Source organism: Nicotiana tomentosiformis, chromosome 10 (assembly GCF_000390325.3).
Source record: "Nicotiana tomentosiformis chromosome 10, ASM39032v3, whole genome shotgun sequence".
In the NCBI taxonomy this organism is placed as follows: Eukaryota; Viridiplantae; Streptophyta; class Magnoliopsida; order Solanales; family Solanaceae; genus Nicotiana; species Nicotiana tomentosiformis.
The window spans coordinates 10158058-10175217 of record NC_090821.1 but is presented as its reverse complement, the minus strand read 5'-3'; the positions used below and the strand labels follow the sequence as shown (position 1 = coordinate 10175217).

The window sequence follows — 17160 nt, the reverse complement described above, 5'->3', positions numbered from 1 at the left end:
AAAGAGTTTGGTTGAATTATCTTTCGAGAAAATACTTTTGGAAAGTCATGTTAGTTTTTTGTGAAAACTCTTTGGATTGTTTTGAGTCATTAGAAAGCATTTCGGTTTGATTTTCAAAGAACAAAGTCTATTTAAAAAAAAAGAAAAGAATACAGTTGTTTTCATTTTTTAAAGAACGTTTACGAAAGTAAAATTCTAATCCAAACGGGTTTAAATATTATGCATCTATAATTCCTTTTTAGGAGAAGACTTATAGAATAACACAAGCTTCTTCTAATGTAAGATGTTGTTACACAATAAAAATAAGCATCGAACAATTTCATCCACTCCATAGAATGGTGATATAAAGCAGACAGAAAGGTTGCCACTAAAACCAATTAGTTCATTTTCTAATGGTCTCCTGTTCTAATACTCTATTCAATAGAGTTATAAGATGACACTGCGAACTATTTCCAAGCCATCCACCTCATTTTTGGTTTCACCTGTAACCTTAAAGCTTCATTCAATTATTATTATTATTATTACAAAGCACACAAAAAAATCAATATTTAGATTAGCTCTAATCATACAACAACAACCGTGGATCTTGGAAGGGTAGTGTGTACACAGACCTAATCATTTAAAAAAAAAAATTCACTGCTTCAATTAAAAAGATCAAGGTCTGAAAGTTAAAGCTTTACACCACGAGTCAATTGAAAAATTGTTCGTAAGACTTTCCTTTCTTTTTTATTTTTATTTTTTAAAAAAAGATATATGTCTCGATTGCATTTTTTTTATCTATAAAATATTCCTTTAATAAAAAAAAAGATTTCTCTAAAACTGAATAACTTTTTTAAGTGTCCAAAAAACGTCCCTTCGGGGACATCCGATAAATTTGGAACGATACATAGAAAATTTTCATGACCCCTGCGCAAGGATAACACGTGCAAATAAAAAAAATAGTCCAAATTTTGAAGAAAGAAAAAGTGTCCAAAAATATATTTTTTTGAGAAAAAAAGATGTGCTTAGGAAGATTGTATTTCTTTTATTTAAGAAATTTCATTACAAAAAAAAAAAAAAAACTCTGGATATTTTTCCTTATATAAGTTCCCAAACAAACACAATTAATATGGATTGGTGGTGAAACTTTGAGGTATACTTGGTGGGGGAAAGTGTCATATTTCAGAAGTTGGAGGGAATATAAATTTTTTTCAAGTTTTTAGGTAAGTATAAGAAGAGGACACAAGTTCCGCAGTGAACTAGGGTTTTGGTTGTGAAGATTGGGCGAAATGGGAGAAGAGAAGAGAGAAGTAATATTCAGAGACATAAGACGATATTATTGTGAATTTTGTGGAATTTGCCGCTCGAAAAAGTCCCTCATCTCCTCTCATATCCTCTCCCATCATCAAGTATGTGTTCCTTCTTTTCTGGATTTTACGTTTTGCTTTCCTCCAATTAAATTTATCACTTGTTCATTAAGCTGCAAATAGATCTGGCTGTTTTTGTGAGCTGTCTTGTATTCTAAAGTTGATATTGAGTAATTATTAGCTTCATTAGCCAGAAATAAAATGTGAAATACTATAAGGATTTGTTTGGTTCACGGACTAGTTATAACAGGTTGTTATGCGTGGAATACTAATACATGAATTTTTGTGTTTGGATTTCAATTCTACTATATTAGTATTATTATCTTTTGAGGTGCTCTTTTTTGTTTATCGGAAAACAAATGCTGTAATAGTAGCGCAGAGTTTTATGTGTATTGAATTCACTTATTCATCAAACAAGATGAGCCCTTAGTGCGTGTTGTGTAATATAAATTGGGACAGTGGAATCATAGGTGAACATGAAATTGAAGATTTTCTTGTGATTGAGCTTAAACATTTAGTTATATGTTTCGAGAGAAGCTGATTTGGTTAGTCGGATGAAGGAAAACTGAAATTGGTTTTGTTTGTTTTTTGAATAGGATGAAATGGAGAGGCGGAAAGATGAGGCAAATGAAGATGCAAAGAGAAAGGAAGGCCCAAAAATGAATATTTGTGAAGAATGTGGTGTGAGCTTTCAGAAGCCTGCTCATTTGAAGCAGCATATGCAGAGTCATTCACTCGAGGTATCTTTTGTGCGTGTTCTTCGTTTGTGATGTTGACTAGCTCTTATTACTTTAGTGAGAGTTCAGTTTTTAGGTTAATAATAAGCCTTCATATTTTCTGATTTATTGTCTTTGTATAAATTTAATAGTTGATGAATTTGCAGATTGAGGTAATGTGAGAAACATTGTGGAATTATGTGAAGGTGTGAAGCATTGGATCCCACATAAAGAACTCCAAAATGCAAGAGGCAGGTATCTTTTCCTTGACTGGATCAGTATCAGGAAGGGGGACCTCCTGAGAAGCTCCATCAAGTGAGCCTCAATCACGCCTTATAATCTTGGTGGTTAGAGACTCATCCCAGTTCCCCCTCCTCCTAAATACAAAAAAACCTTATCTTTTCTCTCCATTAGCATTCATGGACTTTTGTCCAGGACCTCCAGAGATTGAAACATTCTTAAAATGTTTTCTTCTTGATCTTTTGCATGAACAGAGGCCATTTGTATGCCATATAGATGACTGCCAGTCCAGCTACCGTAGAAAGGATCACTTGACGAGACATCTCTTGCAGCACCAAGGGAGGTTGTTTGAGTGTCCCGTTGATGGTTGCAAACGTTCATTTAGTATTCAAGGCAACATGACTCGGCATGTCAAAGAGATGCATGACCAGTGTGCCTCCCCTGAGGCTAATCTTCCAAAGCAGTATGTCTGTTCAGAACCTGGTTGTGGGAAGGTGTTTAAATTTGCATCCAAATTAAATAAGCATGAAGATTCTCATGGCAAGTCAAACTTCAAAATTCTAATTATCTGTAGAGTATTAATATTTTATATGTTTCTGGTTTTGAAAACTTCCAATAATGACACCATAATCTGCCATGTATCCATGCAGTCAAGTTGGCGACGATGGAGGCACTTTGTTTAGAGCCAGGCTGTATGAAACATTTCACAAATGAGAAATGCCTCAAGGAACACATAGAGAGTTGCCACCAGCATATTGTGTGTGAAATATGTGGAACCAAGCAACTGAAGAAAAATATTAAGCGGCATCTCCGCACGCATGAAGAAGAGTCTACATCGGAGAGAATAAAATGTGAATTCCAGGATTGTCAGCACACTTTCTCCACTGTAAGGGAGTGCTGCATTTTCTTATGTAAATAAATCTCCTTGCTGTTAGAAGGAACAGTACTCATGAATTTAGAAAGCAATAGCGCTAACTCATTATGAGCGAGGAAAAATACTTACATATCAAACAACAATTTTTAACCTCAACCAAGCCTGCACTGCATCCAGTTAAGTGCATAAGAGTGAATAGTGTTCTCACTGAAATATTTGTTGCTTGAAAAACAGAAATCAAATCTTATTCAGCATGTCAAAGCTGTGCACCTGGGGGATAAACCATTCTCATGTGGCATTGCTGGTTGTGGTATGAAATTTGCCTTCAAGCATGTGAGAGATAGACATGAAAAATCAGGCTGCCATGTTTATACTCCAGTAAGTAGAATGCATTTGCTGCTTGAAAGCACAACACTGTCACTCAGGTCAGTTTGCTTCTAATATTCATGAATGACTTGAGGCGTTTTGATTTTGTCTTGTGTAGGGTGATTTTGTAGAGGCTGACCAGCAATTCCGTTCTAGACCAAGAGGTGGTAGGAAGAGGAAGCTTCCTGTTTTCGAGGCCATTATGCGGAAAAGGATAACACCACCCAGTGGTACAGATCCCGTGTTCTATCAAGGATCAGAGTATCTCTCATGGTTACTCTCAGCAGAATCAGATGAAGAGCTGTGAGTTTGTCTTGGGCCAGATGCTGTGTCAAATCATGGGCCCGAAATCTCATTGTTCCTCTCAGTAGAATCAGCGGATCAACTCTGAGAGTCTCCTGGACAGTTTCTCGGCAGATAGCTAGTGTATATGCTGTCGATATGTTCTTACTAGAAAAAAGTATATGCAGTCCATAAGTTATAAATTTAGCACAATGCTTGTTCTATATTAATCCAGTGGATAAGTATTATCTTTTGTCGTCTCTTTCCCAAGACTCCCTGTCTCTTTGTTTCATTTGATATTGAGGTGTTTGGTAAGCATGAAGGTTAATAAAACTGCTGAGATATAAATAAATCTAATTGTACCAAATATATACTTTTGAAAGTGACAAAAATGGGTCGTTAAAATCGAGGGAGCTTTCTATTGTAAAAATATGTTGATTTTTATGAAACGGGAAGCAAAAAGTAACTCATCTCTTATAAAATGAAATAGAGTGTAATTAATTCACTTCTCAAAAAAACGCTTATTGGATGTTTTAAACATTGTAAAATTTATTTTTACAAGTTTAGAGATCTAAAAATTTTATTTTCTTAATTTTTAAATTGTATAATGTATGAATAGCACCAATATAGTACTGGTTAGGCCAATTTTGCCGTAACCTATCATGTTTCTTCAGAAATTCCGTTCTCAGAGTCACTGCAACTACTTTACGAAGGAAAAAATATTAATGTCCTTAACAGTATACACAATATGGAGAGTCATCTCACCCGCTTTGGAATTTTCATTTCTGAATAACCTTATTGGAGCAAAAGCGCCCTTTGCTGGAATAAGTAGGAATCCGTTCTGGCACACACAAGGCGCATTCCTAAATTACATTACCTATTTCGATTTATAATCGCATTCTTTTATTGCGATATGTAAATCGTATTCGTATTGCGACTTATAAATCACATTCATAAATTGTGACATATACTAATACATTCTTGATTTATAAATCGGATTCACAAAAACTGCGATTGTAAATAGTATTCATCTTATACATAACATTTAATTAATGCGACTTACAAATTTATTTTTTTAATTATAATTTATAAGTCGCATTCAAAGAGTGATTTGTGAGTCGTATTCAGTGATCCCGAATTATAAATATCGAGTTAGGTAAAATGTAGACCAAGCACAATAAGCTAGAGGAGTTATTATTTCGCTTTGGAAAGGTCACATTCTACCTATAGTGATATACAAGTCCAGCGTTCTTCAACTGCGATTTATACTTATAAATCGCATCCGACAAATGCGGCTTGTGCTCCACCCCTTTGCTGGACCTTCTCACTTCATAACCCAGCTTATCCATTTTCTATTCGACAAAGCGTTGTGAATTTGTAAGTTCAATAAATCACATTGGTTAAATGCGTTTTGGTATTTCTTTAAAGCCAATACATCACTGAAATTATTGAGCCAATATGCTTAAATCCTAAACAAAAACATATTTGAATAATCATATACTAAAAGTTGTATTGTGTCTATACGCTCCGGTAGCAACAAAAAACACATTTGAATATAAGATGTTATTGTACATCCTTTCATCAACAAATGCATCACAAATTTGCAATGTCCTTATGCAGCTTGACCTTTGAAGTTGATTCTAGAATTTGCAACAAATGCAAAATAGGGACTTCAAAAACTTGACTTAGCAAATCCAGAACTACAATAAGAAAAAATAGTTAATATCCAATGCAACACAAAGCTGCATAAGTAGAATAGATTATAGAGTCTTCAAAATTTACAAAAAAAAAAGAAAAAGAAAAAAAGAGGAGTAGATTTGAAGCTTAGTGAAATGAAGTAATACCTGAAGCTAAATCCAAATTCCTACTACCTACTACCTAGTATAGATGGAGTAGCAGCAATTTATAATACACTAGTAATGTATGATTACATTTGATTATGTCATAATTGAAATTTAACAGGGATATATTACGAGTTGATATTAGTATTTCAATTACCAAATGTCTTAAAAAGTAAAAACTACAATATCCCCAAATCATTTTTATTTTTGTGTTGTCCACTTGGCAAAACAAACACAAAGCGGACCAAAATTAAAATGCATTTATTGGACGGCAACTGTTTAAAACCCGCCCAATTATTTTAAGTGACATCATCCAAAGGCAATGATCCCGTCTGCATAGCGTCATAAGTGGGACCCTCTAAAACTTTAGTTTAGGTTCATACTACATCTGAATTTTAACCTTCTAGAGAAGTTGTCTTTGGCCCTATTATATACTAGTAAAATTCAATTTATATCTATCTAATTAATGGTAGGATCTCTTTTTTATCTTTTCCCTTTTCACCTTTTTTAGCTCATTGGATTTAGTTGTCATTTTCAATAGCTTGAGGGCTGTACTTTATATATTTGATTATTTGACTTCCTTACTTAAATTTTTTTGTGTTCCCTCAATTGCGACCACTAGAACATATTTCCATGTTATTTTTTATTTTAATTAATAAACTTAATTCACGTTACTCCATTCCTTTCAGTATCTCATTGGGCAAGTAATCCAAGAAATAAAAGAAATATTTTTTTAAAATTATGATAAAAAATATGTCATGATAATTTTGTGATTATAAAAATATGCGTGTAAAATATTAAAATATTTTACTTTCTTTGGAATAAACTAAAAAATAGTGTCACATAAAATATTAGTGACAGAGTATTATTTTTGGTCTTAATCAATGCCTATGTATTATTTTTCTATGGTAAACAATACATATTTAATTTATCATGGTCTAACTTAATCGCATATCTATATTTATAGGGTACAGCTGATTAACAGGTGTGCACATAAACCATTTTATCGAATTAAAATATAAATGGAACAATATGGAGTATATGATGAATGTAATAAACTGATTGAACATCAATTGTTCTATCAGGGTCATTAACTTGTCGCATCACTACTTACTAAAAAATTTAATTGCATGTTAGACATTCCATGAAAAAAACTTATTACGTTATGTCATTTTAGCATAAGCTTTTCTTTCCTATTCTTTTTTAACATTTTATGACTTTTTTGGCTGCCCCTTTTTTTCTTCAACGTTTGTAATTCTTAGGCAGTCATCAATGGCCATAAATAGAAAAGTCAATTTATGTGACTTTTAAGTGGAAAATATCTTTTGTTAATGACTTATATGGGAAAACTGACTAATCAACCACTACTAAGATTAGGGTAAAAAGATTTATTTGAGAAAAAGGTAGTACTCATCTATCCCAAGTGACTTTAATCCTACAATTAATCAAAATCAAAGCACCACTATACGATTGCCTCCCCTGCTGCAACAACTTACGTATGTTAATGGATTGAAGTTCTCTTGTAAATTAAAGACTCAAATAAGACCGACGTAAATGTTCTAGAACAAAAGGAAATTAAAAGTGACTAAACCTAAATTTATTTAGGAAAAATGTCCACATTTGGTCTTTTTATTATTCAAAAATGCTTAATTTTATTACTATATGCTAGAATTTTATCAGTTCATAAACAAATCGTCTCTTACCGTCCTTATCATTAACGTAACTCCAACATGAAATATGTGAGTTTATACGTCCAAATTCTACAAGAAAAAAAGTTCATATTTACCCCTTAACTTTTGATTGAAGTTCAAAACTATTTTAAAGTTGGACCTCTATTAATATTTAGAAAAAATTAAAAATAGTTTTCCAATTTTAAATAGTATTAGAAAAATGGACCTTTTCTTTCCTATTTATCACTCGACCCTTCAAAATAAAATGATAACCCAAGTTTGTCTGTACTCTTTCGAGTCATTACTGTCCGTACACATAGGCTGACACGTGTCCCCCCCAAAAACGCGGTTTCTTCCTTCCTACTCTAAGCTCCCCATTATATATACCCTCTCTTCAACCATTACTTCCTCCTCCTTTCATATTTGTTCATATCTTCTGCTTTTTTCACTTCACTCTGCAACTCTTAACCCAGTCGATCTTCTCTAAAGAAAATGGATTAGAACAAGTTTTATTACTGAAAGTTGGAATCTTTTTAGCTTTAGCGCTACTAGTTTTAGTTCATTTGGAGTTTTCTGTTCTGAAAATCTTGAAAAATGGCTGCATCTGACAATTTAATGAGTATGGAGCCATGGGCTTTTCGTTCTGCTTTTGCTGATTCTTGGTTTTCCGACGTATTTTCCAGAGAAACTGAAAGTACGTTAACCAAAGTGCTCCAAAAATCTCTGTCCACCCAACAGCCGGAAATGACTCCGGTTCAGACTTCGACAGGTTCTGGACGGACCGTATCGGGCGGGTCTGAAAACGAGACAACCGGTTCGAACCGGCGGAGTAAAGTTGGGGTAAGCGGGAAGATATCTAAGAGGAAGTCACGTGCTTCGAGGCGCAATACGACGACGTACATAACAGCTGACGTGGATAATTTCCGGCATCTGGTGCAGCAGGTGACCGGTGTTCAGTTCGGCGGGAATGGGCAGCTACCGGTTGCTCATGTTTTGAAACCTGAACCTCAGCGTGTTGTTAACCGGCTACAACCTGGTAGCTGTTTTTTGCCAACCCTCGACACGTCAGCTTTCTTATTGGACCACGTCACTCAACAACAGCAGATAGTGGACCCCACTTCAGCAATCGGGTCAGTCGCCGTCTCTGCTCCGCCGTCTGATGTGGTGGTTGAAGGCGGCTCATGTGGCTTTGATTTTGGATCTTTTTCTGGCTTTCCCACCCTTGAGTCTTTCATGGAAAGCAATGTAGTGTAATGTACCAGGCCCTTTTTGTAATTTACCTAAGGGTTTAGATTAGGAGAAGTAGGGGAAGGATAAAATGGGAAATATCCTTTTGAGTTAAGGAGATGAAGGAATTGTGTGTCAAGAATATAAGTTTTCATGTATGGTTCAATGTGGATATTTTCATCTTAATTTAAGCCAATTTAAGTGACACAGTTCACTACACATGGAATTAAAATTAAAGTTTTTTTGACACATTTAAAAAAACCTTTAGAACTTATAATTATTTTAATCATGATACACATTTTTATGATTATAAGAGTATACTTTTAATAACAGTTTCTATTGAAAATAGTTTTTTTTATCAGCACAAAATAGAGGTAAGTTTGCGTACAAAAATTCAAGTTTTTAAATTGTAATGTAAAGTTTCAAGAGGTCCCACTAAAGCTGCCCAACTTGTGGGGTAATCCATGATAAAGTTCAATTTAGATGCAGACAACAAAACGCGTTAGCCCCATCTGATGATCTGATCTTTAAAATAATTTGTTTAATATAATCTTTTGATATTATCAATAAATATTACCACTAGATCATATTTTTCAGAGATAGACTGGAGTCTTATTAAACTTAACTTTCTCATCTTTGAATTGTTTACCCGAAAAAACAGATATAGTTGAATTTATTAGTAGTTCTAAGGATATGTGATATAACTTGACATAAATCGTACGTAAATGTGAAAATATTTAGATTCTTGGCTATAAAAACGAGATATGAATTATTGAATAAGAAGAGTGAGCATGTTGAATAAAACAAGCTCAAGAGATTTATTCGTCAATAAGAGAAGTAGTCTTTTCTTACAATGTGGCGACCTCCGTGCTTACAAGGATTCCTCCTTTTATATTAGGGGGATCTTACTTTATTTACAATAAAAAATATATAGTGGAGAACCCATGATGAATTGTCTCTTCCTCGATTCCCGCCAAGATTCTCTCCCCTAGTGCGGTTGCAACGACTCTTGTCTGCGAGCTCGATACTGACTCGAGCTCGGTATTGGGTCGAGCCCTCGACCTTGGTTCGAGTTCGACATTCGGGGTGAGTGTTAATTGGCCTGCGCGTCTCCGACTATCTTCACGTCGCCTTGCAGTTCGATTTGGTCATGGGCTCGATAATGATACCGAGCCGACTCCTCAATCGGTCTTGGAGCTCGAAGTTTGTTTGTACTGTCTTCGGAACTCATCTCGAAGTCTTACTTCGGTCGCTTACCATTTGAACTCGATCAAACGTACGAGGGCCGAAATCTATTTCGACCGTATACAGATAGTCCCTCGTTTCTCAGGAAGAATGTGGTGAGAAGCGATATGATTTTCATCAGCTCGATCGGGTTATAAGCTGACGTTTTCACCAGGCTCGATCATGACGTACATGGTAGCTGTCCCATCGATTTAGTCTTTCAAGGTATTTAATGCGTGTCAGATGGTAGTCGGCCACCGCTGATCCTGAACCGCTACGGTATAAACCTATAAATAACTCCTCTATTTATCATTTACCACTTTTACGTCTTCAATCTTCCAAATTTTCTTACTCTCTCTGCCTCTATTTCGCCACTCGTAGAGCCACCTTCACCAACGTTTGGTACCATCAGCCTTTCATCTTCCTTTGCTTTTCTTTTTCTTATGTCAATGGCAAAAACTTCAAAAACCGTACCTCAGAAGGAGAAGGCTTCCTCTTCACGGCCGTCCGGCGACAAGGCGCCGGTAGAGCCGCCTCCCCACGAGTATGTTCCTGACCCGTGTACTCTAAAGATCGATTTTAAGGTCGAAAATCTTTCGTCGGTTCTGGGTCGATGTGAGCATGTGTCGATGTACAAGTGCTCGATAACAGAGGACCATCTCGAGGTTGTGAGGAAAGACTGCAACTGGGGTCCCGAGGTTGTATTGCAAATTCCCTCTTCCGAAGAGAGCATCATCACTCATGTGGAGGGGTTTTTAAGTATTTATACTTACCCCTTCACGTTGGGTCCCGTCGATCTAGTGATCATTGATTTTTGCAAAAGATATCAGGTCTCCCTCGGTCAAATTCATCCTTCTTTATGGCGCATAGTAATCTTACTTCGCTTCTTCTCCGACAAGGCCGGGGGGCTGGATTTCACCCTAAATCACCTTATACGATTGTATCGGCCTCAAATCTTTCGAGGACTAATCAAGCTCCATCATCGGGCATCGAAAGCTTTAATGTTGAGCATCGATGAAGACAAGGATCGGGGTTGGATGGGCCGTTATATTAGGGTGAGGACCCGTGACTTTATCCGGGAAGAGAAGATGCCGTTCCCCGAGGAACGGAATTTCGACCATAAGTGATTTTCATAAGGCGTTGCTTTTTGTATCTTTCTCTGATTCTATCTGATATCTTCCTTCGATATACAGCTGCCCCTTGGATGCCACAAGCGGTACCCGACCTCGAGGATTGGGTTTGGAAGTTAGCCTCGGCTTCCTCTTATGCCGAACGCGCTTGGCGTGATTTGGCAAAAGGTAGATGGGAGGCCAAGAATCACGGTAAGGGTCACTTCTCATGTTTTTCGAAATGTTTTTTATGCTCCATTCGTTAGTGACTTCCTTTCATGTAGGTGTAACCAAGGTTGCCGTTTTGAGGTCTTCGAGTGGTGAGGAAGGAACCAAGTCCCCGGTCCCGTAACCGGGGAAAGATAAAAAGCGAAAAGCTGTCTCTCGGTCAGAGGACCCCAAGCCCAAAGCTCGAAGGGTGAGAAGGAAGGCAATCGCTCTTTCGATGGACTCGGTCCAACGACTGAGAGAAGAAGAAGATGCTTCGGCTTTGGTGATCCGATCTGCGAAAGCTATCAAGGTCGCCAGAGCCGATGATGGTTATACTGATCGGGGCCGGTTCCGATACCCCGAGTCTCGATCAGAGCATCCCGAGCGATTCGCTCAGGACCATGATAGTGGGTCATTTGCCTTCTCTTCCGACCTTTTCTGAGGAGGCGTTAAAGGAAGTTCGAGAATTGAAGAACCTCGATATGGGCGGAGGCTCTAGTGTAGGGGACCCTTTTCGAGATTGCTTTACTGGAGTTGATGATGCCTCCGATATTAGTGACGCTTCTCTTCTCCTAGAAGAGGCCCAACGTTTCATTTCTCGGGTAATGATTTTACTGCACTTGGTTTCTTCGTTCTTTTCTAAACTTGACTTGTGTTTTCTCCCTATTGTGTAGGCCATTAGCAAGTTTTGAGCCGACCTCAGCCAGTGTGAGGTCGAGCTTCAGAAGGTCTCGGGGAAGAGAGATGCCATGCGGCTTCTTTGCAGCCAAAAGGACGAGGTTATAAAGGACCTCCAAACAGATTTGGCTAAGGCTCGTGAAGAAGAGGCCGAACTAGATAAGCATGTGATCCTCGTTCTGTTAGAGTATGGGTTTGACCCAACTGTGGAAGCTAACCCTTCGTTATCTCAGTTGCAGCAAAAGGTTGAAAAGATCGGGTTGCTTCGGGAAGAAATCGATCAAATCAAGGCCGAATGTGACCGGTGGAAGGAGACTATAGACCGCCTGGCTGCAGAAAAAGAAACCATCTTGTCCAAATTATCATCAGCTGATGTTCAGCTTTGAAGCATTAAGCAAAAAGGTTTGGCTCAGGCCAAGAGGATCGAGGAGCTTGAAACAAGGCTTACTGAGGCCAAGGCGGAGATTGAGTCATCGAAAGTCATGGCGGACAAGTCCATTGCCGTGTATCTGGCTGATGTCGAGGCTGCTCAAATGGAGGCAAGAGAAGCAGCGGATACTGCCGACACTCGAGCACATTGGGTTGTCGAACTTGCTAAGTGTCGATTTCGGAGGGAGACTCTCGAGGAGATACACTCTCGAGGTTTCGATCTTGCTGAAGAGATAAAAAAGGCCAAAGAACTCGAAGCCGATTCTGAAGCCTTGGCTTCTGATGGTGATGATGATGATGATGATGACGGTAGCAAGAGCAGGTTCGAAAATGAGGGGGAGCCTGGTGGAGAAGAGACCGCTATCGATGATAACCCAGAAGCTTAGCCCTTAGCTTTTTCTATGTTGTATTTATTCATAAAAACCATCTTTGTATATCTATACAAATATCTTTTTCTTTTACTGACTTGCTTCGTGAAGATTTCATTCATGCCTTGCGGATGTTTTCATAAGGATTTAGGTGATTTCATCGAATTCGGCCTTTGTAGCCTTTATGGCCGAGTGAGTGTTTGCTCGAACTCGAAATAAAAGTAGCCCACAGGCTTAGTAGTCGAGTGAACATTTCAGACTCGAAGTAAAGTAGCCCTTAGGTGTAATGGTCGAGTGGGTGCTTTCCCGAACTCGAAATAAAAGTGGCCCGTAGGCTTAACAGTTGAGTGAATGATTCGAACTCGAACTTAAAGTATCGTAGCCCATAGGGTTTTTATGATCGAGTGAGTGATTGCTCAAACTCGAAGTAAGATGGCTCTTAGGCTTTTTATGAGTGAGTGGTTGCTTGAACTCGAAGTAAGATAGCCCTTAGGCTTTAATAATTGAGTGAGTGATTGTTTCGAACTCGAACTCAAAGTATCTTAGCCCGTAGGCTTTTTACGATCGAGTGAGTGATTGCTCGAACTCGAAGTAAGATAGCCCTTAGTATTTAATGATTAAGTGAGTGATTGTTTCGAACTCGAACTCAAAGTATCTTAGCCCGTAGGCTTTTTACGATCGAGTGAATGATTGCTCGAACTCGAAGTAAGATAGCCCTTAGGCTTTGATAATTGAGTGAGTGATTGTTTCGAACTCGAACTCAAAGTATCTTAGCCCGTAGGCTTTTTATGATTGAGTGAGTGATTCCTCGAACTCGAAGTAAGATAGCCCTTAGGCTTTGATAATTGAGTAAGTGATTGGTTCGAACTCGAACTCAAAGTATCTTAGCCAGTAGGCTTTTTATGACCGCTTGTATCAACAATTCTTTTGATGGTGGTTGGCCTTTAATCCCGTTTGAATCATGAAGCAGGAAGATCTTTTCAAAGTGTGAGATATCTGAAAAAAAGAAGTTCTCCTTTATAAGTCATTATACATGTGTTTGTATCTTGTGCCAGAGTTCGAGCCAAACTACGTGGGCGTGGTTCGTCTTGACCATTTGGCCCTTACACTTTTCTCTATCGAGACCCTGTTCGACATAAATTTGATATGAAATAACTTTCTTGCACCGAACTTGATTTATTTCGATTGGTAGCCCCCAATATTCGAGGTTGATTACGAAGGAGCCTCGGATACTATTGATTTGTCCTTAGGTAGTACATAGTTGTTGCCTCGTTAAAAACCTTGCCGGAAAAACCCATTTGGGATAAAAGCCTAACTAAGGAAAAAGAGTACAATGCGTGCTTTGAAACCAGAGGTCTTGATGTTTTTTGTCCAATTCCTGCAATGAGTTAGTGTCGAGTATACGTATATAGACGATAGAGTAGAGAAAATCATATCCTAACAATAATATCGTTTGAGAAGCGCTATGTTCCAATTGTTTGGTAATGGTTTTCTATCCATTGCTCCAAGTTTATAAGACCCTTTCCCGACTACATCGAGGACTAGATAGGGTCCTTCCCAATTTGGGCCGAGCTTCCCTTCATTAGGATTTCGAGTGTTGATGGTGACCTTCCTTAGGACCAAGTCCCCGGTCTTGAAATGGCGGGGGTTGGTTCTTCTGTTGTAGTACCTTTCGATTCGTTGTTTTTGTGCAGCCATTCGAACTAGCGCCGCTTCTCATTTTTCATCTAATAATTTGAGGCTAGTATTCATTGCCTCGTAGTTCGATTCTTCCGATGTATGTCGGAACCTTGATCTTGGTTCCCCTACTTCGACCGGAATTAAAGCTTCGGAGCCATACACTAAGGAAAATGGAGTCGCTCCTGTACTGGATTTAGATGTTGTCCGATATGCCCAAAGGACTTCGGGCAAAATTTCTCTCCACTTTCCTTTGGCTTCGTTCAATCTTTTCTTTATGTTTTGGATGATAATCTTGTTTGTTGATTCGACCTGTCCGTTCCCACTAGGATGATATGGTGTTGACAATATCCTTTTTATTTTATGATCTTCGAGAAATTTCGTCACTTTTCCGCCGATAAATTGCTTACCATTGTCACATGTTATTTCTGCTGGTATACCATATCTACACACGATGTGATCCCAGATGAAATCTATAACTTCTTTCTCTCTTACTTTTTCGAATGCCTGTGCTTCAACCCATTTAGAGAAATAGTCAGTCATAAACAAAATGAATTTAGCTTTACATGGGGCCGATAGTAGAGGGTCGACGATATCCATTCCCCATTTCATGAATGGCCATGGAGAAATGGCTGAATGAAGCTGCTCTCCGGGTTGATGGATCATTGGTGCAAACCTTTGACATTTATCATATTTTCGAACGAACTCCTTAATGTCCTTCTCTATGCTATCCCAGTAGTATCCTGCTCTGATGATTTTGCGAATTAGTGGTTCGGGGCTGGAGTGGTTTCCACAAGTGCCTTCATGGACCTCACGTAAAACATAATCGACGTCTCCTGGTCCCAAGCATACTGCCAGTGGTCCGTCTAATGTCCTTCTGTACGATGTTCCATCTTCAACCAACGTGAATTGAGCAACCTTGGTTCGTAGGACCCTCGATTCTTTAGAGTTCGATGGGAGTTTTCCGTTCTTTAAGTATTTAATATACTTATTCCTCCAATCCCAGGTTAAGCTTATGGAATTTATTTCGACATTCCCTCCCTCGATTATAGATCTCGAAAGTTGAATGATAGTCCCCGAGTCGATCTTATCTTCTTCGACCGACGACCCCAGATTTGCGAGTGCGTCGGCCTCACTGTTTTGTTCTCGAGGCATATGTTGTAGGGTCCCTTTTTTGAAATGGTGTAAAGTTACCTGTAGTTTGTCCAAATACCTCTGCATCCTATCTTCTCGGACTTCGAAAGTTTTGTTCACTTGGTTCACCACTAGCAAAGAGTCACATTTGGCTTCAATGACTTCTGCTCCCAAACTTTTAGCTAGCTCGAGACCTGTAATCATGGCCTCGTATTCGGCCTCATTGTTAGTTAATCTAGTAATTTTGATGGATTGCCTAATAATGTGGGAGGTTTTAATACGATGCCTAGCCTAGATCCCTTCACATTTGAAGCACCATATGTGTAGAGGGCCCAAACCCCCGACGATGTACCTGATTTTAACAAGAGTTCCTTTTCAACTTCGGGTACGTAGGTTGGTGTGAAATCGGCCACGAAGTCTGCTAAAATTTGGGACTTGATGGCCGTTCGAGGCTGATATTCAATATTGTACCCACTGAGTTCGACGACCCATTTGGCCAGTCGGCCCGATAGTTCGGGCTTGTGCAAAATGTTTCGAAGTGGGTATGTTATTAAAATGCATACGGGGTGACACTGAAAGTATGGTCTTAACTTCCTAGAGGCGCTTATTAATGCAAAGCGCCAATTTCTCTAAGTGTGGGTATCTAGTCTCTGCCTTTCTTAAGGTCTGACTTACATAATAAACAGGAAACTGCGTACCTTGCTCTTCTCGAACTAGGACATCACTTACCGCGATTTCCGATACCGCTAAATATAAGTAAAGCTTCTCATCTATCTTCGGAGTGTGAAGCAATGGTGGGCTCGATAGGTACCGCTTCAATTGTTCTAGTGCCTGTTGGCATTCTGGGGTCCAGGTGAAATTGTTCTTCTTTTTGAGTAGAGAGAAGAATTCATGGCTTCGATCAGACGACCTTGAAATAAATCGGCCTAAGGCAGCTATCCCTCCGGTTAGCCTTTGCACTACTTTCACACTATCCACGACGGTGATGTCTTCGATGGCTTTGATTTTGTCGGGGTTGATCTCGATCCCCCGATCCGACACCATGAACCCGAGGAACTTGCCCGATCCAACCCCGAAGGCACATTTCTCGGGGTTGATTTTCATGTTGTATTTCCTTAAAAGTTTGAACGTTTCCTGCAAATGAGTCAAATGGTCCTCTGTGCGCAGGGACTTAACTAGCATGTCATCAATATAAACTTCCATCAATTTACCTATTTGTTCTTCGAACATTTTATTCACTAGGCGTTGGTACGTAGCCCCTGCGTTTTTTATCCCGAATGGCATTACATTATAACAATAGGTTCCATACTTAGTGACAAATGAAGTTTTTTCTTGGTTCTCTGGGTTCATGCTAATTTGATTGTACCCGCAATAGGCGTCGAGAAAAGTGAGGATCTCATGGCTGGCTGTGGCATCGATCAAGCGATCGATGCTAGGCAGTGGAAAAGAATCTTTGGGGCATGCTTTGTTTAGATCTTTATAATCTACACACATTCTAAGTTTGTTCCCCCTTTTTGGGGACTACAACCACATTGGCTAACCATTCGGGATATTTTACTTCCCAAACCTATTTTTAGAAGTTTAGTTACCTCATCTCTTACAAATGTGTGTTTTACCTCGGATTGAGGTCTTCTTTTCTGCTTCACCGGTTTGAACTTAGGGTCCAAGCTTAGCTGGTGTGTTGTTATCGATGGTGGGATCCCTGTCATGTCTAAATGGGACCAAGAAAAATAATCTATGTTATCAATAAGAAATTGAATTAGTTTTTG

The 17160-nt window shown here is 38.6% G+C and overlaps 2 protein-coding genes and 1 non-coding gene across 3 annotated transcripts; all 3 read left to right on the top strand.

Annotated features, from left to right (window-relative positions):
- Positions 1-849: 849 nt before the first annotated feature.
- On the top strand, positions 850-952 carry LOC117274925 (U6 spliceosomal RNA). The gene has a single exon (XR_004505085.1). It is a non-coding gene; the product is annotated as a U6 spliceosomal RNA (small nuclear RNA).
- Positions 953-1226: 274 nt separating this feature from the next.
- LOC104089129 (transcription factor IIIA-like) lies at positions 1227-4084 on the top strand. Its single transcript, XM_009593964.4, has 6 exons — positions 1227-1388; positions 1943-2086; positions 2557-2842; positions 2953-3188; positions 3411-3554; positions 3661-4084. Exons 1-6 carry the CDS (start codon positions 1269-1271, stop codon positions 3847-3849), a joined length of 1119 nt encoding a protein of 372 aa, XP_009592259.1. The 5' UTR covers positions 1227-1268; the 3' UTR covers positions 3850-4084.
- A 3652-nt stretch (positions 4085-7736) lies between these two features.
- LOC104089128 (calmodulin-binding protein 25) lies at positions 7737-8767 on the top strand. Its single transcript, XM_009593961.4, has one exon. It carries the CDS (start codon positions 7930-7932, stop codon positions 8587-8589), a length of 660 nt encoding a protein of 219 aa, XP_009592256.1. The 5' UTR covers positions 7737-7929; the 3' UTR covers positions 8590-8767.
- The last annotated feature ends 8393 nt before the right edge of the window (positions 8768-17160 follow it).